This window comes from Ailuropoda melanoleuca, chromosome 2, assembly GCF_002007445.2.
Source record: "Ailuropoda melanoleuca isolate Jingjing chromosome 2, ASM200744v2, whole genome shotgun sequence".
In the NCBI taxonomy this organism is placed as follows: Eukaryota; Metazoa; Chordata; class Mammalia; order Carnivora; family Ursidae; genus Ailuropoda; species Ailuropoda melanoleuca.
In genome coordinates, this window is record NC_048219.1 from 77148981 (window position 1) to 77172602 (window position 23622).

General features: G+C 56.0%; 1 protein-coding gene across 1 annotated transcript; it reads left to right on the top strand.

The window, feature by feature from the left end:
* Positions 1–10137: 10137 nt before the first annotated feature.
* Positions 10138–11554, top strand: UBL4B (ubiquitin like 4B). The gene has a single exon (XM_019799638.2). It carries the CDS (start codon positions 10702–10704, stop codon positions 11374–11376), a length of 675 nt encoding a protein of 224 aa, XP_019655197.2. The 5' UTR covers positions 10138–10701; the 3' UTR covers positions 11377–11554.
* The last annotated feature ends 12068 nt before the right edge of the window (positions 11555–23622 follow it).

A 23622-nucleotide genomic window follows, 5' to 3' on the forward strand; every position in this document is an offset into this window, starting at 1 on the left:
TCACTGGTTACCCCGCAGCCAGGCAACATGCTGGGGGATTCACACGCATCGTCCTACTTCGTCCTCCCTGCGTGCGAGACACCAGTGTCCCTCCCCACTTTACTCTTGGAGAGAATTTGCCTGAGCTGTTCTCCTCCATCAGACCCTCGGGAGGTATAGCATCTTCGTTCTTTCTTTCCATCCTCCCGGCCTCCCAGTTGGGTAATATCAACCCCAATTTGCCTACGAGGAAAAGTCAGGCCGGTGGTTCTGTTTGGTTGCTGGGGGAAGGTCCAGCTGGGTACTGCCTTTTAGTTCATGTGAGCGAAGGTCTCTTCCTCCACGCTCCTTGTGCCAGGGTGCCAGCGTGCTGATCTGCCCCCTTGCTGATGCCCACGGCCCCTCGGTCTCTGCCTCTCAGGCTGGACTTGTTTCTGTCTGTCCAACAGCCCCTGTGGCTTGGGCTGCTCACTCCCGTTTTCCTCTGCTGGACGGCTGCCTCCGCGACCACTCAGAGCACACTCGGCCTCCTAGGTGTGGGCCCTGGGGCTCTGGACCCAGGCGGGAGGATTCCTGGATTGACCCAACCATGACCCCTGTCCCCGCCTGCTGGCCCGAAGTGCCCATCATGGCCTCAGGCCTCTGGCATTCTTCCCTGATGCTACAACTCCCCTCTGCTCCTCTGTGACCCTATTGAGTTTCCCCAGGTCTGGCCAACCAAACACTGCCATATGGGGGAGAGTTACATTTCCTGTATATGTGTCAAAATATCTGAGCGGATGTGAAATAGATCAGACATGTATAAAAATAAACTTATATGGGGTGACTGACTACTCCCCTCCAGGGGGAACCAGCGATTCACTCCTCATCTGGGGCCCAGAAACTTGGCTGGGGCCTTGGGGAGCGCTCCCCACACGCGGCTCCCCAGGCTGCCCTGCTTCACTTCCTTGGGCTTGGTGCCAGCTCCTCTCCGGGAAGGGCGTTCTCCCCAGGGGACCCCGGGTATGGGAACCCATGGGAAATAAGACTGAAGTTAGCAAGTTACCTCTCTGGGTCCTAGTTTCTTGATGGGGGCGGCAGGGCTTGCTTTTTTCAGGTCCCCGTTCCCACCGACAGTCTGTGATTCTCCAACCTGGGGGGCCCAGGATAGGCCCCGGCAGGACCAACGGTCACCTCTTCTGCTGGTCAAGACAAGTTTCCATCTCAGTTGGCCATCTCCCAGTGCATTCACGTGAGGCCTGGTGGACAAGAGGGAGGGGCACCTTCTGTCCAGGCACCCTCCCCCCCTCCCCCCCCAATTCCCAGTGAGGGCTTGTCAAGGTCATCTGCTTGCCAAAGTCATGTTGCCCATCCCCCTGCTTCCGGCTAACTCTGCGTCTGACTTGACTCAGTTCAACAGGGCTCGTTTTCTTTACTGCTCAAAGTTTGCAGAAAGCAGCCTCTGAGCCTCCTTGTGGAAACTTCTCCCTAAATGTGATCCACAATCCTTCCCCACCCAAGCACTCCTTTCACCCTTCTCCCCAGCTGTGTCCCTGTGCTTGTCCGGAGGGAGAGGGAGGTAGGCCGTGGTGGGGGGGAGGAGGGGAGGTAGGGAGTGCACTTCGGTTTTGGACAGCTTGGGGATTCCCACACCGACCTCTTGGTGACCCCTGAAGCAGCTTGGGGAGAAAAACCACAGGATTCCCACCGGACCCCATTCTTGGGCTACTGGCTCCTGGCCTGGTCCCGACTTCTGCCTTCATGCACCCGGCCAAGGGAGTTGAGGGTCCCAGGGCTGAATACCCAACACCCAGCACCCAAGCTGAGTCAGAACCCACAGATACATCCCTCTTTTCCATTTCCCCAAAGCCGTCCAGGCTCGAGGCATCCTCCTCCCATCTGGGCTCAGAGCTGGCAGCAGGGAGCCCACTGTCACCTCCGTGCCCTGCTTCCTGTCCCCAGGGCCGTCGCCATAGACACAGCACTTCTGACAGTTGGACAGCTGCCGTCCTGCCAGACAACTGGTGTCCACAGCCGGAGCAGTGCTCGGCCTCCACCCAGCGTGGCCGTCCCTTGACCTGGCCGCCTGCCCACTGCCCCCCGGGCCTCTTATGAGCTCCTAGCATCCAGGCCAATTACAAATGCCAGAGATGGTCTCAAGGCTGCAGTTACTGGACCTGAGGGGCAGGACTGGGAAGGCATGGGTGTGGTAAGGGCATCCCTCAGGCCAGTATTTTGGAGAGACCAAGGGAGGGGCACAGGCTGACAGCTGGCCCATGACTCCCTGGACAGCTCGAGTTCTCTCCAGGACCAGGAACCCACAGACCACTCTTGCCAGCCCCTGCCACCCTTGGATCTGGTTCCCCCACTGCCGGGTACTCCCTGCCTGACCATGAGCCCTGCCCCTTCCCATTCAACTCTGCATCAGGTCCCCGTGGGTGGGAGTGGGAGTTGACTTGTCCAGGAGTCCCAGGAACATCTGGAAGGCGGTGGGCTTAATGGTCAAAGGCAGTCAGGCCAGTGGGATATTCCTACAGCTCAGGGGGCCCCACGGGACAGAAGCTCTTGGGTCCATGCTGGTGCCCCAGGGAGGACCAACCTCTGGGATTTTAGGCTATCGGTCCAGCAGTTTGTTGCTTGGATTTTAACACCAGAACGACTCAGTTGAAGGAGTCCTTGGGAAGAGAGGGCAGCCTCTGATTGGGCCTGAGTTTTACCGTGGGTTGATACATCCCATGCTCCCAGGAACATTCAATCAGCTACTGGCTGGAATAGAATTTTCTCCCTCTTGCTTTCGGCTCCAGCCTTTTCCAGTGACTGGCTGCTTACGGTTGGGGCCACCGGCTGGACAGCAGGCTGTCAACCACTATAGAAATCAGATATCTGTGCGGCCCAGTGCCCCACCTGCCATGGGTCCTCCTTAGGGTTAATGAAGCCAGATTCGAATCCAAGTTCACTAGCCGCCTTGTTCAGTTATGATTCTGTCCCCCTTCCCCTGACAGAGGCCTGCCTCCTGGGTAGCTCGGTTCCCCCAAGTCCAGCCTCACCTGGTCTGTTCCCAGCTTTCTTCCCTCTTTGCCCTCTGGACCTCCACTTCCGTTCCAGTGTTCTTCGGGGGGCAAAGGTCATGCAGCAGACTACGTGCCATCCCCCTTGGCAAGACCCTGCCTTTAGTTCAACTGAGAGAAGGGCCGAATGGGCAAGAATCTCATCCAAATATGGCCTCAGCACCCTTAGGCCAGCGGCCAGCTTGAAAGGAGGGCACAAGCTGCGCTCTTGAAGGGCTAGCCTTGGCACCTCTCCAGGAGCAACAAGGAGCCCCTTGGGGTCCGATGATCAGTGTGGCTGCATCTTTAGTGCGGTCACAGGCTTCGGCATCCAGAGCCAGCTGCGGACTCGCAAGACAGCGAGACCAGAAGGCACGCAGGGCGGGGCTCTCTGGGCACCTCCTCTGTCCCCGCTTTTAATGCATCATGTTTGATCTGGGCTGCATGGCGGCGGCTTCCCGCCGCTCTGATTGATGACACAGATCTTCAAAAGAACAGTAACCCCTGGAGGGAAGGGAGCATTCATCAAAGCTGTTCGGGGTGTGGGGGGGGTGGTACCCACGAATGCCAGGCCCTCCAGGACCCATCTGGGCCTCAGACGGGTCCCTGTAGCTGCCACCATTCTGCCTGACCCCGGAACCCCTTGCTTCTCCACTTAATCCAGCCTAGATATGCGAATAAATCTTTTTTTCTTATTATTGCAACCAAGACAAGATTATAGATTTTTTTTTTCGGAAGCACTCCATAAGGGGAAATAGTACTCAGGGGCGGGGGGACACGTGATGAGTTACAGGGCACCCACCTGGTGACTTGGAATCCACCCCATGATGCTCTCTGCCTGGCCTGGCACATCAGCACACCAGCCCCCCCCCACCACCACCAGGACCCTTCAGCTGTCCGCACTTCCTGGCCCCAGGTGAGGAAGACAGTCTCCTCCCTGACCGATTCCTCCCCAGTCCTCTGACGCTCTCTGAGCAAAGTCCTCCCCCTGGAGGACTTTCTGCAGCTGGCCTGGGGGAAGGCTTTTCAGAGGTAGCCCCTCGGTCCTGCCCTGAAGGACACTGATGGCCGGCAAAGTTGGGCTCTGCCTAAGCTCTTCCCGGAGCTTTTCCCTTTCTCTAGGACTGACGAGAATGGCTTCTCCCCCTTGCACCTGCCCCTCGGTGCCCCACCTGCCAGGTCCGAGCCCAGTCTGAGTACTCTCATTCCTGAAAAGCTTGCAGAGCTCATTCCCCACAGCCTAGGACACGGAACATGTCTGGCACAGGCTTAGTGTCACGTGTAAGGCTGGGTACTGGCATGAATAACCAGCCCTGGGCCCCGTGGATCAGAGGACTCCCCTGGCTCCCAGTGCTCTAGGATGGTCCCTTGTCTGAGGAGTCAATGGCGGAAGCCCAGTCTGGGAGGGTTCACAGCACGTTACACTGGAGTCCAAAGTACACGTTGTATGTTTAAGCGAACGTCACAGCACCATGGCTACAGGCTGATGCCAACTGATTTTTTATATGCTGCAATCACGCACCCCAGGGTGCAGATAGCCAGGGGGACGCCCCGTGTGGATGGATCATGGTGGAGGCCCCCCCAGCTGAGAGGATGGGCCACTAGCCACACCGTGGGGAGTGTCTCCTCCAGGGCTCACAGAGAAGGTGCTGAGGGAGGTGGGAGCTCAAGCGGAGTGTTGCTTGGGGCCTGGCAGAGCTCAGAGACGGTGTGGGACAGGCTCTCCTTCACTGATCTAAGCTTAGGTGGGAGAGTGTGTGTGTGTGGGTGTGTGTGTGTGTGAGTAAGAGTGAACGGTGGCTGTGGGCTGCTCCTTTGGGGCTCCTGTGTGCCCTGCAGGGACTTAGCGTGTGTCATGTTTAACTCAGAGACGTTTTGGCCCCTGGAAAGAACCCCTCTGTGAAGGTGACTGGCCCTCGCTGGTTTTGTCCGTGCCCCGGGTCACCCCTGCGCCTCCTGCCTGCTCCCGCACTCCTCCCCATGGACTTGCATGCAGGGCCTTCAGCCAGGATGCCCTTCTTGCTTCGTCGCTGGGGCTGCTCCGGCTCCTCCTTCAGCCCCCAGAGTGCCTCCCTGAGAGCAAAGCCTCTCTGGCCGGGCTGGTTGGGGTCCAGAGTTCCTCCCCTCCATGGTAATGTCTGTGCACAGTGCCGAAATGGTGGGTTTGTGTATGTCCCACATTGGGGCCTGTCTTACTATCTTCTCCTCCTGCCTCAGGGTGGGCCCTGATGTCTGTGCCTGGAGCGTGCCCTGTGGGCTGGGCGGGGGACGACGGGCAGTGTGAGGGAGGACAGGCTCTGGCCCCTGTTGCAGTCCTGCATGCCTAGGCCCCAAGGGGTCAAAGGCCCCAGGCCCCCTTGTGGGGTGGCTGCTGGAGCCCGCCTGGGAGGTCACTAGTGACATCTAGTGGTCACAGCGGGCCACACCCCACGGGGTTTTCCAGGTGGGAGGCTGTCCTGGAAGGGGCGGGGCTAGGCTTCCTAGCCATTGAGCCATCGGCTGGCAGCCTGTGTCTGACTTCTTCAGGGCTCCAGGACAGCGGTGCAGGGCAGTTGTTTGGTGCAAGGCCCAAAGGCCCCCAGAGAGGCTGGACGGCCCACAGTCAGTGAGGGCAGGGTTGGGATGGTTCTGGTGGCCCCGTGCTATCTGCCACCTTCTTTCCACTCCAGTTCCCTTGGTCCTGCCCCGCCTGGCCCACACGCCTCAGCCTCAGCTCTCTAAGACCTGGCAGGGGGACCTTGGGGTCCCCCCTGGAGCAGCTGCAGACCCACTTCGTGCAGCTTCCGAGACAGCCAGTGCCAGTCAGTGGATGGGCCTCATTTTGCTCCCACTATGTGCGGACCCCACAGAGGGCAGCCGGCAGTAGGCGCCCCTTCTGTCCTGGGCTAGGCCTGACTGAGCACAGAGCAGCCTGAGACACCCCTCCTGGAAGGGGCAAGGGTCCCCGGTGACAGGTCCAGGAGGTGGCACGGGCTGAGTGGGGTCCCCAGTGGCACCGCGGTGGGGCCTTTGGGCAGTCATTGCCACGGGGCTGTCTGGGGACTTGCCCATGTCCACCGTCGCCCTGTCTGGTAGTCAGCACTCTCTCTTCCAGGGTCTCAGAGAGCAACCTGCAGAGTGCAGGCCACGCCGGCACCCAGGGGTGCCGTGGGGCTGGACGGGGGGGGGGGGCAGAACCACAACTCCAGGCCCTCAGCCCCTCTGTCAGCGAACAGCTGCCCAGGCTTTGCGCTCTGCCAGAGTTTGCCGTGGACCATCTGCAGGCTGTAAGGAGAGAGAAGAGGGACGCTGCTCTCAGACGGGAGCTGTATTTATTGCACTCTCTGCATTCACAGGTCCTTCCTGCTTCTCCTTCTCTGCTAGTTGCTCTCCCAGTACAAGCGTGCCTTCTTCCTGCCGCCCCTGCGCTGCTCCCGGGCCCTGCACCCCCTCTCCTTCCCTTCCTTGCTTCTCCCTGTACTCCCCCTCTCTGCCTGTCCTGTGCTCCGCTGTCGTGCTCTCCATCCCGCTCCCCTTTCTGTCCCTCCATCTGTCTTTTGCTGGCTTTGTCTCCATGACTGTTTCTCCTGCAGCTTCTCTGTGCTCTCTCTTCCCTGCATCTCCTGGTTGCTCCCCTGGAAGACCAGCGTGATGCCATTAAAGTGTAATAACTTGATAACTGGAGGGAGGTAGACAGAGGTCGTATCTATCTTTTCGATGAGCTCCTTCTGCAGCCCCAGGGAGTGGCTGTGCTCTCCCCACAGCCCAGAGCCCCCCAGCTGTTGGGAGCTTCTTGGGCCTTCTGCCCCTTGGCTGGCCATGCCTGGCCCGCCTACCCTGGGGCACGTGAGGAATCATGCTTTGAGCACGTTTGGGGCACGTGAGGAATCATGCTTTGAGCACGTTTCTGGGTGTGATGGAGTCTTCCCTGACAGCCGGGGATGACAGAGCTCACGTTTACCTTGGTAAGTTTATATAAATGTGCCCTGAATGCCTTCATGGATCAGGTACTGGGCTGGGGCCTGGAAGCGTGACCCGCGAGGGCAGCTGAGCAGGGATGAGACCCCCACGAGACAGAGCAGGCAAATGAAATTCAAGGAGCAGCCTTGCTTCAGGCCGGCCCCAGGCTGGCGGCTGGACATGCAGCATTTAGCTTAGGGAGTTCACGGCCTCAGCAGACCAACGTCCAGTCAGTCTGGTCAGGAGTATTGCCAAGGCCTCCAGGTACCTCGGCATTCACAGACCTGTCCCCAGACCCCCGCCCCCGACACAGACATTGCACGTGTTTCGTGGTGACACAATTGCACTTGTAGCTGTCGGCAGGTGGGGGCCGAGCCCACTTCCGTGCCGTGTTCTCTCGGCACGTGTTCATTCCTTCCCCTGAAGTCACACAACCCAGTCATTCCCGCTAACCTTCCCCCCAATTACGGCAATCATTGTCTGATTGCGCGCTCTGCTTACACAATTACACTTTCTCATGCTAATTGCATAATGAAGACAAGCAATTGCATGGGGAAAATTACGAACTTTCCAGATTCCAAATATGATTTGAGGACCCAGCAAGGTGTCCCTATCGTCCCCCTTGGGGAAGGCAATGGGAGCTCCAGGCACAGGGCCAGGGGTCAGGTGGCTATCATCTTTCTCAGTTTCCTAGGACACCCCTAATTCTGCCGCTTCTGTCCCCTTGGCCTGTTGGGAACATGGGACTCTTTAGACCAGGGAGCCTGATTTGAAAAGCATGATCAGCCATTGGGCCCTCAAAACTCCCAACACGGGGCACCAAGTAGCCCTGGAGAGACAGAGCCTGAGATGAGGCTCTCACATGCTTCTAGAAGCCAGGCCCTTCCCTAGTCCTGTCCTGGGCAGGACCCCGCTGGGTAGATGGTCTGAGGGGGAGAGGCTAGAGGTGGGTGGCTTGTTCTTACCTCCCTCCATGCTCAGAACTCTGGCTCCTGCCACTTTCCTCAGAAGACCCAGAGCCGGGAGACTGCAGGCCATCTCACCTTCCTTTGTATCCTGCAGAAGACAACTCAAACTTGGCCCCCTCCAGGAAGCCTTCTTGGATTACCTCTGCTCTGGGCATCTCACATGGTACGTACCGTATACTGTCCATCCCATGGTTTATCCTCCCCTCCAGAGGCTGGCAGCTTCCGGTTGGCCATGGAGAAGCCTCATCCACGTGCTACTCTCTCTGAGCAGACGCCCTGGCATCGTGGAGTCCACGGGGACCCCACACACTATATGCACATTTGCAAATTCTATCTTATTTCAAATGCAACAAGGGAGTTGACTATTTAAAGAATACGATAGACGATCCTTTGGTAAATCCTTTCTGATTTATTTTTGTGTAATTTTGGATTTTCATATCTCTAGAGGAAGAGGGAGGGGCAAGGGAGAGGCTGCCGGCTGGTTTTTATCTTTCCGCAGCCTGTCATACTGAATCCTGCGTCCTCCTGCCTAGCTCAGCGGGTTTAAATTTTATCTTCATTCAACAGACGTGTATTTGAAGCCTTCTCTGTACCAGGCTCTGTGCTAGTGGTGGGGGTTACAAAGATTGGTAAGACTCACTCCCCCCGACAGTCGGTGAGGGAGACACAGACACGTGCTAGGTACACGCTCAAGGGGATTAATAGATGTGCAGAGGAAGGTGGGACTGCCTCTGCCCAAGACTGGGGAAAGCAGAGGAGGCTTCACGGAGGAGGTGGTTTTTAACCAGCCTCGAAGACTTCACATGGGACAAGCAAGTAGAAGGAATGGCCGGTGGTTGGCTGGAGGGAAGATGCAGTGTGGGGAAGCAATGAGGTGCGGGAGCAAGCAGGGCGGGGCCATGGTGCCCTTGGGTGAGGGGCTAAAGGGCCTCATTTTGATTCCAAAGGCTGAAAGGATTAAACTGGATGGCAGAGGAGGGACTCGGCCTCCCTTTTATTTAGGAAGACTCCTTTGGCTGCGGCGTGAATGGACCCAAGTGGGTGGGACTGGACAGAGGTCAACTATGAATTCTGAGCCACAGGCTGGAGGAAGGTGAGAGGCCAAACCGGCTTGGGGTCAGTGGAGATGCAGATGAGGGGTGGATTTTGGAGATATTTCTGAAGAACGGAAATAACAAGAGGTTTGGTAAGGGAGAGGAGGGGAAGGGGGCTGGGGAAGCAGCGGGGACTGGGGCAGCACTCTGGTGGGTGGGAAAGGGCAAGATGTCAGGGGCTTCCTGACTGGAGGCTCGTTTTCCCTCTGGACTAGACTTTGGGTCACTGCAGAGAGTGAGAACATGGCCTGAGGCTGCCAGGGTCTGAAGAGAGGGGTGGAGGTTGGAATGACCCTGGGCAGGGGATCCGGACCCGGTGCTGTGCAAGGGCAAGGTCTGGAAAATCCGTTGGTGGCCTGGAGGAGTGGTTTTGAACCAGCGTTCAAGTGTCGCTCAAGCTGGAGGGAGAAGAGAGGAGGTGGGAGCCGAGTGTGGCAGTGGAGCACGGAGAGAGGGGGAGCGGAGAGGGGCTCCTGGGAGAAACCACATCCCCCCCTTTGGGGTGTCAGCCAGGTCTTCATGCTGGCTCATTTCTGAAATGGATTATGACACCTTCCTCGTGGGCTTCAGTGAACCAGCATATATAAAGGGCTTGACCCAGGGGACCTTTAACAAGTGGGACAGAAAGCTCAGGCCAGCAGAAGGGGCTGACATGGCAGAGGCAGAGGCCCCGCGTGTGTTCCTTGTTCGCTTCGGAGCCCCGCGGGTCTGCCAAGTGCCCGGCACACCGGAGGCTCCAAGCGGTCGGTGCAGGAGGCCACGTGCACTAACGGCGAAGACACGGCCATGCTGTCTGCTTGCCGTGTGGGAAAGCCGAGCTCCATGGGCTCCTCTGGCAAATGGAGAACATGGCAATAGGGCCTCTGAGGCAGTGAGGAGTCAGTACGCCAGGGCCCAGGCAGCAGACATGGCCGGGGAACCCGCTCCATCCTCTCCGCACTCCCGCTCCCGGACTCCGAGGCCTCCCGCTGCCAGAGCCTGCACACCGCTGGTTTCCCCTGGTCACAGAGGCATGCCCTGCCCCTGTGTGGGCCATGCAGCCAAGAGGTTAGCACCCCTCTCCCCCGGCCAAAGGCAGGAGCCCGAGCACACAGATCCAGCTTCTTTCCTTCTCAGGTGGTGCAACTCAGGTGTATACTACGAACCTTCTGGAGCGCCCGGCAGGATTGAAGCCTCCCGGTTCCTCAGTAGGGCCACCTGCTCATTACTACAGTTTGGTCTTCCCTCGATGCCTTGTCTCATCTGCTCACCTCCTACTGCTGCTTCCCAGGCCCCCCCCTCCAACTCAGCACGTGCCCTGGAATCCCTGTCTCCGGGTCTGCTTCTGGGAATCCCCATCTGAGAGAGTGTGTCAAGTGCTTGACAGAAAGAAGACACTTGATAAATCAATGGTAGCCGGCCCACTAGACTGAAAGCTGCATGAGGGCAGAAAGTAGCCACTGTGATCTGATCTCTCCTTGGGGACAGGTCCTGGCCAAGAAGGCACCCAGTACATGTGTGTTGAACGAATCGACAAGGACGTATTTCTTTCTGCGACCCTCTCCTTTTGGACCCTCCTTTTCCCTATCCAGCTCTCCTTTCTCCCTTTCTGGAGGGAGGATGTCCTGGGGCCAAAATGTGCCTCTGATTTCCCCAGAGCCCCTGCTCTCAAAATGAGCCCTCCTGCAGCATTGTGACGTCACGGAGCATTAGCCAATGGCTGCCAGTCCACGCGGGGCCCCTGGCCTCCCGGGAGCACCTCCCTCCATTCACAGGGAGAAGCCACCTTCTCTTGCACTGGCCCTTAACCCTCCGGGCAGCTGCGGAGCATGGATCCTTCCTGATGCTATTCTTGGCCCGATGATTCTCACAGTCAAGCTGCTTCTGGGCCGGAGATGCAGCCTGAAGGTGTCGGGGCAGGAGAGCGTGGCCATGCTGAAGAAGCTGGTGTCCGAGCGCCTGCAGGTGCCCGAGGAGCGGCAGCACCTGCTCTTCCGAGGCCAGCTTCTGGCGGATGACAAGCGTCTCTCCGACTACTGCATCGGGCCCAATGCCTCCATCAACGTCATCATGCGGCCCTTGGCCAAGACGGCGGCCGCGGAGGCCCCCCAGCCCCAGCCCTTGTGGCACCACCTGGGCCTGGTCCTCGCCAAGCACTTTGAGCCCCGCGACTCCAAGGCAGTGCTGCAGCTGCTGAGGCGGGAGCGCCAGGAGCGTCTGCGGAGGATCAGCCTGGGGGATCTGGAGCGGCTGGCGCAGTACCTCCTGACCCAGGAGCCCGCAGTGGAGGGCGGGCCTGAGCCCAGAACCTCAAAGCCCCAGGACAGAGAGGAGGAGGCAGAGGAAGAGGAGGGGGAGGAGGAGGAGGGGGAGGGCAAGGCTGATCAGTAAACCGGCCCATCCTACTCATTTGCATGCTCAAATTCGCCTGGCGTCATCCTTCTGTGGTCCCTGGTGACCCCCCACTCGCTCCTGCAGGAGCAGAGGCAGGCGTACCCCTTTATGAAACTTCAGAGCAGCCGGAGGGATTGTGGACCCCTCTGTCCTCTCTTGGGCCTGCGGTAGCCCCCCTGAAACCTAGCGTGATTCCACCCCCATTACCATCCTCAAAGGGGGTCTGATCACCCCGTGGGTGGTCCTAAAGGGGTAGTCAAAGGCAGCTTCCCTTTCCTGGGCTGGACACCCCCATCTGGGCTGGACACCCCCACCTGGGCAACCTCCCAGGCTGTCAGCAAACCCCCTGCCCAGAGTCTCCATGGCTTTAGGCAGACCCTCTTTCTCCTTTGGGACCAAGAGACAGATGATGTGAGTTCATTTCTGTCTGTCCCCAGGCCATGATGTCTGACAGCCAAGAGACCAATGCTTGGTAGCCGCCCGTTGACCTCTGCGTGAGGCTGTCCCTGCTGTCTGCTTGCGCTTACACAGCTCAAGGGGCACCCAGGCAGGACTGGGAGGAGAGCAGCTACTGTGTGTCAGGCCTGGATTCTTAGGGAGACACACACTGACCAAGAATAGCAGGAAACTGAGGCTTGGGACAGAAAAGGTGGTTTGCACACCCACTCCCTGTGGTCATCGTGACAGATCTCTGCCTCACCCCCTGCCCCAAGTCTCATCAATCAGTAGGTGTCCCTGAGCCCCCCTTCCCTGCCTGGCACTGCCCACGTTCCCCGGGACCAAGACATCCTTGCCGCCACAGAGCTTGTGGCCTGGATGGAGAGACAGGACAGAAATGTGATGGGTAAGCAGTGAATGAAAATAGAGGGCAGCCCGGGAACACCTGGGTGGCTCAGTGCATTAAGGGTCTGCCTTTGGCTCAGGTCCTGATCCCAGGGTCCTGGGATCTAGCCCTGCATTGGGCTGCTTGCTCAGCAGGGAGCCTGCTTCTCCCTCTGTCTGCCTCTCCCCCTGCTTGTGCACTCTCTCTCTCTGACAAATAAATAAATAAATGAATAAATAAAATCTTAAAAAAAAAAAAAAAGAAAATAGACTGCAGCCCGTGTGACTAGGTAGATACCCAGGCAAAGCCACCACCTCTCGGGGTGCTGGGCTCCCATGGGGGGCCTGTCTCGCAGGCTACAGGAACGCCAGGCTTTTCCTCTGCTCTGGTGGAGAGAAACGTCCTTGCCCAGGGCTGAGGAGCCGGTGCTCTGTGTGTGAGGGGGCAGGAAGCTCCCTGAGAGCCTGTCCTCCCAAGTCCCTGAGACACTGTTACTGCAGTCGCTCTGTCCTGCGATGGAGACTGAGGGGGGATGAAGGACCTGGTCCTGAAAGGAACGCGCAGGGGCCCCTTCCCCGTAAGCCTTCTGGTCTTGGCCTGGGGGCCCCGCGACTGATTCAGGTCCCAGCTCAGCCACGGGCTTGCCGCGTGACTTGGGCTAACTTACTCTGCCCGTCTCATGCTTGGGTTTGTCAGCTGTCCGAGGGGACGCACTCACCAGTCGAGCCTTGAACCATGCGGGTCTGAACTGTGTGGGTCCACTTACAGGGGGATATTTTTCGATAAATACAGCCCAGCACTGTAAATGCATTTTCTCTTCCTTAGGATTTTCTTAATCACATTTTCTTTCACCTTATTGCAAGAATACGGTATATAATACACATTACATACAAAATGTGTGTTAATTGTTTGTGTTATTGGTAAGGCTTCTGGTCCACAGTGGCCTGCTAGTAGTTAAGTTTGGGGGTGTCCAAAGTGTTATGTGGATTTCTGGCTGTGCAGGGCGGGGTGGGGGAGGGGGTCAGTACCCCTAAACCCTGTGTTGTCTAAGGTTTAATTGTCTTATGATGCTAGACGCTGTCAGCCCCTTGTGTGAGGGCAGGAGAGAGGAGGGCTCCCCACGAAACATGAAGGGGGGGAGGGTGAGCATGAGTTAACCTGAGGGTTCACGCTGTATTCACCTTTTCGTCAGCCTGTGATTACCAGCCAGGCAATGCTATCAGCATCTCCTACCCCCCAACCCCCACCAGATGTTTGCGAGGGTTATACTCACGAAGACAGCGCAATCCAGAGTGACGTCTTCTGAGAAGGCAATGGCATGGCCGGGAGAGCCCCCCGAAATCAGGTGTCTGGCTCCGTGAGCCTGTTTTGTAGCAGAGAGACCCTCATTCAGCCAATGAGTGTCCCCTGCACAGTGTCCTCTGCCCCACAGGCCATGAGTGTCCCCTGCACAGTGTCCCCTGTACAGTGTCCTCTGCCCCACAGGCCGAGTGGAGGGGGAGGTCGGGTCTCTGAGGATGGGAGCTGTGTCCGGTGTGACGTCTCCCCCGGGGCACTGAGGACGCAGCACGGGGTGGCTGTCGCCAGCACCCACCAGCCTGCACCTCGCTTCCTTTCTGGTCCCGGTCCTGCTCCTGCTCCCAGGAGGGCCCTCCACCCTCCGTCCTCCGCAGAAGAGACGTTTGGAAGGTTCTGTGAGCATGTTTGTGCTGGGGCTGTGCCATTAGCCAAGGCGGACGAGCCTATTATCTTTACATTAGGGAAACTAATAGCCCATTTCCCAAGAAATCTGTGGGCGATAAAAATAAGTGAGCCGTTTTATTCTTTTTGCTGAGAGAAGCTGGCATGAAGGACGGGGAAGCCCTTGTTTTCTCACTAGTTAGGGCTGGCCGAGGGCACCACCTCCCCGGCTTCTGTCCCCAGAAGCTGCAGGGTGATGACTCCAGTCCCAGAGCCACGGAAGGAAAGGTGTTCTGCCCTTCCATGCTGCGGTTGCCTCCGGCGTCTGACTCCACCCTTCCCAAGCCCCCGTCCCGTCCACCAGAGCTGAGCACGGGCGAGGATGCATGGGCCCTAGCACTCGGAACTTCAGGAGAACTTGCTTGCTTTTGTTACGTCTCCGGGGATGTTTCCCTCAAAGCCAAGTTCCTCCCTGTCCGCTGGTGGAAGGACTTACAGGGATCAGGGAGCCGCAGGTAGTGGGTTAGGACGCAGGGACAGACACTCCAGAAGTAGGTGGGAACCCTTTTCTGTATGCAGAACCCCAGCTCTCGGGCCGCCTGCCATGGAAATCCTTCCCTGGGCCCAGCTCCACCTTATTTCACATTTAGACCTGTACCGGCGAACCAGCTGAAGGCCCCCTGGTCCCCTCTCTGCTTTCACCAGGTGGGGGATGGTGGTTACGGGGTGCTCTTTCTAAACTGCAGCCTTGGGCATGTAGCTCTGTTGCTTAAGTCCCCACAGCGCCTCTCTTCCACCATGAAAGGACAGACAGGTCCCCGCAGGTACCAACTTTGCACAGGTAGGAAACACCTCTGGACAGCCAGCTTTGTGTTTCTATCCACGGAGAAATCTGGCTTCTCCTGGTTCCTTCATGCATCACCTGAAGGCCAACGCTCTCAGTCCCCGGGCTCCCAGAAAAATGGTCCTTTCTGCTGGAAACAGGCACAGCATCCCTGTTCCTGTGTTATTTTATCAGTCCTTTATTCTTCGATCAGTAAACACTGATGGCGGTCCTACCATGTGTCAGGCTTCGTTCGAGTGACTTAGGCTGCTAGAGAAAAGAGCCCTGCCTTTCTGAGAAGGCAGAAGGAAGTGCGCCCCCTTGCGTCCCATGCTGCATGGTACAGCAGAGGGAGCTCGGAGGCCCCTCCGGTCCCACCACAGCCCTTGCTTGAACTTCGGTGATGTGTTGGGAGCTAGGGGACATGGCTGTTACCCCCAGTCCTAAATGATAGGGCAGGGAATGCTCTTTCAGGATGGGAATTCTTGTAGATGTTGGAGAAAGAGGGGACTTAACAATGTTGCAGGGGCTACAGAGACCCCGATGCCTGATTCTATTAGAAGCAAGTCACGGGTCCTGCCCACATTCCTGGGAAAGAAATCTCACAAAGCCACAGACTCCAGGAGATAGAGATCGTGGGGGGCCCCTCATAGCCTGTCCCCCACAGTGGGCGTTGTGTTCTAGAGGTTTGTATCTATGAATGAAATCACTGATAATAAATCCACTAAAGGCATCGTTTCAGCCCAGGAACTGTGGTCGCCCCAGCGGAGTCTCAGGAAGGCTTCAAAGAGGAGGTAGTGTTTGAGCCGGTGAAGGATGGGAGAGGAGGGCAGTCAAAGGAGGCGTGAGGGACTTTTTCTCACACCTAGGCTCCGCATGTCACACCTGGAGAACTGTCACTTGGTTCAGCACACCCAGCTTCTGACCTTGCTAGGTGCCTCATGACACCCAGAGCCACACAGACACCGCAAGGTGCACACCTATAGACACAAAGACAGCCCCTCTACCTCAGACCCGTAGGGGGGCGTCTACAGGGAGCCCACCCAGGTTTGCAGAGGGAGCTGGAGGCTCTATGCCACTCGCAGTGTTAGGGTTCAGACCTTGCCTTCTGGAGTTCAGGCTGCTGGAGCCCAGTGGGCTCAGCCCCACCCAGGCAGCCCAGCCAAAAGATGCCACACGGCAAATTCAAGGACCGAAAAGGAAGGCTTTACTGAGCCGAGCCCAGCAACTTCGAGAGCTTCTGGAAGAGGTGGCGTGGACCAACTTTGCTCTGTCTAAGTGATGCCTCATGTAGTTAGGACAGGGGTGTTCAAAGGACACACAGGGGCATGGAGCTGGACACGGGGGTGTGCACCTTTGGGTGCCGGGTGGCAGCTGGGCTTTGCAGGGACACTGGCACTTCCATGCACATCAGCCCGTGTATGTCGGGGAGCAGAGAGCCCCTTCCCTGCTTGCCTTTCAGCTCCCTGCCCCAGCCTGGATGGCTCTGGCCTGCTCTGAGCTGGGCGTGGGTGGCTGCCTGCCTGTGGCAGGGGAGAGGCCAGGCGGCAGGGGAGTGGCCAGAGGGCAGGCTGCCCTGGGGGAGGTCGTGCTGCTGAGCTGGCTGAGGTGAGAACAGCTGCAAAGCCCAGCTGTGTGGTTCCTCTGGAGCCGAAGGTGTTCCCGCAGACTGCCTCACCCCACTCCTCCCCTCTTGGGTCACCTTCCTCCTCTCCCTGTCCTTCCTGGGTTTCTTCTTGTACCTCTCCCCTGCTCTTTCCCTCCTGTTCTCTCTGACCGCATTTGGGGCTGAGTTGACTGCATTGTGCAGACATCTGGCACTTTCTTTTAGCGTGTTTTCTCTCCTCTCTCTGTTCCTTATGTCTCTGCACCCATCCTCTGCTGGCCTTCCCTTTGTTCCCATCCCGTTCAGTCTTCCCTAGTTGTCATATTGATGCTGCCCCCCCCTCCCCTCCTTGTCTTCCTCGTGTCTTTTTTTTTTTTTTTTAAGATTTTTGTTTTATTTGAGAGAGAGAGAATGAGAGGAGAGAGCAAGTGAGCATAAGCCGGCGGAGGGGCAGAGGGAGAGAGAAACAGACTCACTGCTGATCAGGGAGCCCGACGCAGAGCCCCATCCCAGGACCCTGGGATCATGACCTGAGTTGAAGGCAGATGCTTAACTGACTGAGCCACCCAGGCACCCCTTCCCCATGTCTTCTTTCTCCCGTATTTACTCAGACTCATGCAGCGTGCAGGCACGGACAGGGACCTGGAACTACTACGTTTGGCTATGGCCCGAGCCTGCAGCCCTCCTGCCCGCATCCGCAGTACTAACCCACATGCACATCTCCCCAGCCCTGCGTTCAAGTGCAAAGGCAAACGGCCTCATCGCACGCATGCACCTGTTTGCTGATCTAGATCCCCAAACAGACACGCCCCAAGAGAGGGCGCAGGCGTCTGCACATGCACGGGGTCGCCCCAAGCAGCTGTGCTTGCAGATGGCGATGCTGCCAGGGAGGTGGGATGGCTGAGGCAGGTGCACAGCGAGCTCAGCCATGACAGTGAGCTGTGTCTTCCAGGCACAGCGGCTAACACTTTGGTGCTGGGTCCCTGCACTTGCACGGCTCTGCCTAGGCCAGCCCTGCAGGCACTGGGCACCCTCATTCTCTTGGCTCATTTCCTTCGGTCCTTCCTGGCTCCTCCCTGGGTGGCTCCTTGGCCCTACTGGGCTCCAGAGCTGTCAGTCCCTTCTGGAAGGATTGTAACCCAAGGAGCCGGCAGGAAGCCCAAGCTCCCCTACCTACCTGCCCTCTGCTCCCTCTGACAGCTTTCCCATCACGGTGATTTAAGGGCTCCTTGGCAGCCTTTAGGGGCTCCCTCTGCCCTCGTCGAAGGGTGATAAATCTGAGGTAACTACTGTCGGCCGGCTGGCCGTAAACCCGTCACAGCCCACAGCAGTGGGGCCAGGCCTGCCCACTGAGGCCCTGCTGAGTTGGCCTTGTCAGCCAGCCGCCCTTGGAGAAGCCTCAGGGCACCCACACTGGGGACATTATTTATGAGCTCAGACCCTGATATCAAAGCTGCTGTCTATCAGAGACGGCAGGGGGGAGGCCCTCAGAGCCCCCCACTGGCTCCTCCTCTTGTCCAGACTACTTAAACTTGACCGATAATGCATTGGAGAGAGCCTCAGTGCTCCCCGGTCCCCTTGAGCCCTTCCCGCTTTATTGCCCCCACCCACACCAAGTGCACCTCTTTGTACACGCAGGCTGGACCAGGGACTCTGGAGCGGCTTTGGTGACAGAGTTGAGGTTACAGCCAGGGGTAGCCCGGGTGGCTCCCTTTCCTGACCTCCCGCTGCCCCCTTTCTCCAGCACAGTCCGGCAGAAGGAGAAAAGCATGGGGCACTCAGACCCCAGGACTTTGTCTAAGCAGCCCCGTGGCGGGACATCATAGGGCAGAGACATTTGAAGAGGTTGCATGTTGGTCCTAAGTAAAGTCTTAAGTGGAGTCTTTCTCCAGGCTTTACATCTTTCTGTGCTGCCTTATTTCCCGAGGCCGTCTTAGTCCCAGACCCTCCCTCATCCGTGCTGTGACATGGCAGCTGGTGAGGACAGGGAGGCAGGATGGTGAGGACAATAGAGAACCTGGAATCCGAAGACTTGGGACTGGGTCTTGAGATACTCCCTAGCTGTGGCAGTTTGGGTTGGTCGCTTGGTCTGGGCCACAGTGTGCTCGTCTGTTCAGTGGGTACAAGAATGTCCCCCTTGTGGGATAGTTAAGAGCACCCATGACATGATAGATGTGAAAGTGGTTTTTGTTTTTGGTTTTTGAGAGAGAAAGAGAGAGAGGAAGCAGGGAGGGGCAGAGGGAGACGAGAGGGAGAATCTCAAGCAGACTCCCTGCAGCATGGAGCCTGATGTGGGGCTTGATCCCACAACCCCAAGATCCCAACCTGAGCCAAAACCGAGAGTCAGATGCACAATGGACTGAGCCACCCAGACGCCCCTGTGCGAGTGTTTCGTCAACTCTAAAGTGCTCTGCAGAATGAAGGCTTATTCTTATTCATCCCCCACCCCCTTACAGTTAACAGAATGTTCTCTAGCCAGTTTGCACCTAAAGGGATTTATTGCAGGGAGGGGGGTGGCTTACAGGATCCCAGGGGGGACCAGGAGCTACAGCCAGGAGGAACACAAAGACTGCCACCCTACCTGCTGTTTGGTTCCTGGGGTTACAGGAACAAGAGCCCAGAGCTCCCACCACAAGTGCCCCAGGGGACTCGGACACCTCCAGCACCACAGTGAGGGTCGCTTCTCTCCTGGCTCACTGCCACCTGTAAGGTGCATGTGGGGGCATTCCCTTGGGAGAAGCTGGGTCGTGATGACACTTTAGATGAAAGCCTCTTGGAAATGTAGATTTTAGTTTTCCACCAATCAAGGGGTTTGTTCTGTGGGAAAGCGTATGGAGCAAACGACCCAATTTCTTCAACAGGGAGGGAAAAAAGAGAGACAAAGAGGAAGAGAAATCCATAGATTAAAAGAAACTTAAGATGTATCAATTAATTGCAAAGACCAGAGTTACTTGGATCTTGATTTGAGCAAACTGCTTTAAAAAAGGCAAGACAACGGGGACATTGGAACATTGACTGGATATTTGGTGGTATTAAGGAATTAGTGTTCTGTATTTTTTAAATGTGGGATAAGAGCATTATGGTGCTGTTTTCCAAAGTCACCTTTTCAGAGAAGCATACTGAAATACTTCTGAAATGTCGTATAAGATCTGCTGCAGAACAATCCAGTGAATTGGGAGGAAGATTCATTTCAGCAGCCGCTCGGTTGCCAAAGCCTCGCATCCCACGGGCACCTTCCTGCGCTGACCTCAGGTGACGGCAGCGGCCGTTTCACGACAACGTGCCCCCCCCAACCCCATCTTCTGAGGCTAACCAGCACTCCGCTGTCTGGAAATGCAACTCGTCCAGAAAACTAGTCCCAGATTCTCATTTCCTTGAGGGTTTCTTGCTTGGAATCTCTTCTGATACCAATCTGGGACAACAGATCCCACTCGGGCTGATTTAAGCAGAAAGGAATTTATTAGAGGAAATTAGGTAGTTTATAGAACCTTGGAGAGATCCAAGACATTGCAAAGCCAGGGGGAGCACCCGAGCACCCCCCAGGACCGATTTGGAGGAAACGCACTGCTCTGGGGCCGGCTGCCCAGCGAGGAGGCGCTGGAAACATCCCACAGCTGACCCAGGACGCATGTTTTTTTCTTTCTTTCTTTTTTCCTCTGAGTCTAGTTGACACACAAAGTTACATTAGTTTCAGGTGTACAACAGCGATGTGACAATCTCTTAGTGATTTATACACATTCACCACAGTGTTGCTACCATCTGTCCCGTTACAACACTATTACAGTATAATTGACTATATTCCTTACGCTGGACCCTTTCCTCCCGTGACTTATTCCTTCCCTACCTGGAAGCCTGGCTCTCCCACTCCCCTTCACCCATTCTGCCCACCCCGCCGACCCTCTCCCTCCGGCAACCATTGGTTTGTTCTCTGTATTTATCGGTCTGATTCTGCTGTTTGTTTTATTCCTTTGTTTTTGTTTTTGTTCTTTCTTTCTTTTTTTTTTAAGATTCCATTTGTAAGTGGAATCATATGGTGTTTTCCTTCTCAGTCTGACTTATTTCACTTAGCATAATACCCTCTAGGTCATTCCATGTTGCCTCAAATGGCACAAGCTCATCTTGTATTATGGCTGTGTCATATTCCAGCGTATATGCCACATTTTCCTTAACCATTCTTCAATCGATGGACACGGGGGCTGCTTACATATTTGGACTGTTGTAAATAGTACTGCAATCAACATAAGGCCTGCGCGTATGTTTTCCAGTTAGTGTTTCCCTTTTGACTCAGGAGACTTAATCTCGCTCAGTCCAGCTGCTGCCTCCCTTTTCTTTCTACCTCCACTCCTCTTCCCAATCTCATCCAGGGATTTTCCTGGTGGATCTCCGGCACATGCGGGCCCTAGCTGCAAAGAGGTCTGGGAAAGCAAAAGCTCTTTGTCTCTGTCTCTGTCTTTGTGTCTAAGAGAGCTTCTTGCTTGGTCCCTAGCTCCCAGCACAGTGACCTGCCCTTGGCACTGGGCTTTTTGTTCCCTCCTAAAGTTGAGGTTATTAAGCCCAGACATTGGTGGGGGAGACGTTCTGCCCCTTGTCCTTAATGCAAACATGTACAGAGTTTAGAGTTTACAAAGTGTTCTCACATACTCTTTCTCTTTCGGTCCACTCAACAAGCTGGAGAGGTTGAGATTACCGTCCCCATCTTATATTTGAGGAGATCGAAACTCCCACAGCCACAAAGCTGGTACAGCAGAATATTGGTTCTGCTTTACTCCCTCCCCTGCACCCCCCACCAGGTGGGATAATTTATTGCAACTTTAGTTTAGGGCTCGATTTTGTTTAAGTCACTAACTGTCCTTCTTCCATCCCAAGACCACAGGCAGGCTTTTGTGCAAGCTGGCCTGACACCGATTTCAGTGGGAGATGGCACAGAGCGGTGCTTAGAGCCTCCGCCCCGGAGAGGGAATGCTGGGAGCTGCTTGTGAGCTGGGCTGCCATGGCTATGTTACTGCAGCCCTGTTTCCTCATCTGAAAGAGCAGCTGTAACGACACCATCTACCTTAGAAACCTAGTAACAGGATGAAATGAATGAACATGAGTGAAGTGCTTAGAATACAGTAAATGTTCCATAAGTTTGATCATTGTTCCGTATGATCATTGATTGTATTTGGGGAGTGGGCCAAAAGCATCGGCACCTGGAAGACCACTGTCACCCTTTCCTGGCTTTGTTTTATAAAATTCTAGGCTCACCGAGGGGTTATGCTGGATTGTCTTTGTAGGAGGAGGCCGTGGAGGAAAGTTTGAAGGAAAACAGTTGGGACGGGTAGGGTGGTCCCAAGGTTGGGGCCGGTACATGCTTCCCTGTGGGGTCTCAGGGAGGGGCAGGGCCTGAGGATAGGGGTTCCAGGGTACCCTGAGAAGGTTGACTCTCAGCAGAGACCCTTGTCCCAAACTGGCCCAGAAACAGTGGACCCACCCCATTCAGGGACCCTGAGAACTGGTCAGGGAGCATATCCGTATGGACAGAGGGCACAGAGACCAGGGGGCCCTTCCCTGAGTGTTCCGTAATATGGGAGACCCCAGAGGCTTTGCTTACCTCTGACGGAGAGGTGGGCAAGGAAGTCCCTATAATAACTAATAGAATTTCACTCTGGACTGGGAGGATGGAAGCCTGGAGAAGATTAAATTTAATTTAATCTTTAGAAGAAAGCCTGGGTGGCTCAGTCGGTTTAGTGTCTGCCTTTGACTCGGGTTGAGCCCGAGTCATTGGCTGTGTCTCTCTGTCAGATGAACAAAATCTTTGAAGAAGAAAAAGAAGGAGGAGAAGGAGAAGGAGAAGAAGGAGGAAGAAGAAAGATAATGGGACCTAAAAAAGAAATGTGACCTTTTTAGCACCAACCAAAATTTAGGCAAAGATTGTCTTGAAGACCCGGGTCTCTATTCCTTTCATCTTTCCAAAAGTCTATGCAGAAACCAAAGCTCTTCTCCTCTTACCAAACTCACTCTCTGGTGAGGGCATGAATGAGCTAGGTCAACTGAGCCAGCTCTGCCACTTAACAGCTGTGTGTGGGTGGGGTGGGTCACCAGGAAAATGGAATAATTCAATTCCCTTCAGAGAGCTGTCAAGAGGATTATGCAAGACAATGGAATTCAAATGTACTTTGTAGCCCGGGACTGGGGACTGCGTGTCAGCACGAGGTGTGACGATTGTGTCTTTATGCAGATTTATGCCCCATGGAATCTGCGAGGGCTTTGTGGTGGCCTGGCTTGGCTGGGCCAAATTACTTTCCCCAGAATTCCGTTTCTACCGTACTTCCAGATGGGGGCTTACAAGCGCTCTGCTCACGCTGCTCCCGTGAGAGATGGAGCCCAGAAGGGGCCAGCCAGCAGCCCTTTGCCTGCATCCACTATCCTCCCAGTTTCTGGAACACACATCCAGGTGCTGCAGGAAAGGGATTTTGCACCTGTGATGAAAGCCCCTCCCTAATCAGCAGACTTTAAATTATGGAGATCATCCTGGGTGGGCCCGACCCAATCAGTTGGAGACTCTTTAAGAGAAGGCTTAGGCCTTCCCTGGGAGCAGCTCGGGTGTGGCCAATAGCTTTCAGGTGCCTGAGGGTGTCAGGCGGCCCATGGTCCTTCCCTCCTGCGGCCAGCCCCCTGGCCCTGGGACCTGCTCAACCAGCCCCATGCTCACATAGCCAGTCCCTGGGAGCCGTGGGCATCGATCTCCTACTGGTTCTGTTTCCTCCATGGAGCCGCATCTGACACCGGCTGCTTCTGCCGCACACAGCCCGGTGGGACGCCTCAGCGAACAAGAGGGGACATGTGTTTGGGGGGTGAGGCCCCTGTGGGAGCCCTTGCAGTGGTACCAGAGAGTCGTGCCGGTGTGGTGTGGGAAACAAAGGCGGAAGAAAAATGATTACGTTTCCTTACTACCTACAGCCCACTGACAAGTCCTCGAAACAGGCAGAGCGACCTTCCTCTAGGGACTCAGCTGCCTCGACGTTGATACTTTGCTAAGGGCAAGAGGCCATCCTAGCCCACCCCCCAGAACCCTGTGAAGCTACTCTAACATAGAAAAATTCCTTTGGAAACTTCTTTTATCTTACCCCCAAGATACATGTCGGCAATCATCCCCCAAGCATATGACCCACCGATACACATCTGAAGGGTCTCATGACTGAGTTTTTACTAAGCAGTAATAAATGACCTTTTCCTGTGTTTTAATAAAACCACAGTTTTGCACCAAACACATCTCAAGAATTCTTTCTTGGCTGTCGGCTCCGAACCCCAGAATCAGGTGCGGTAGGGCGA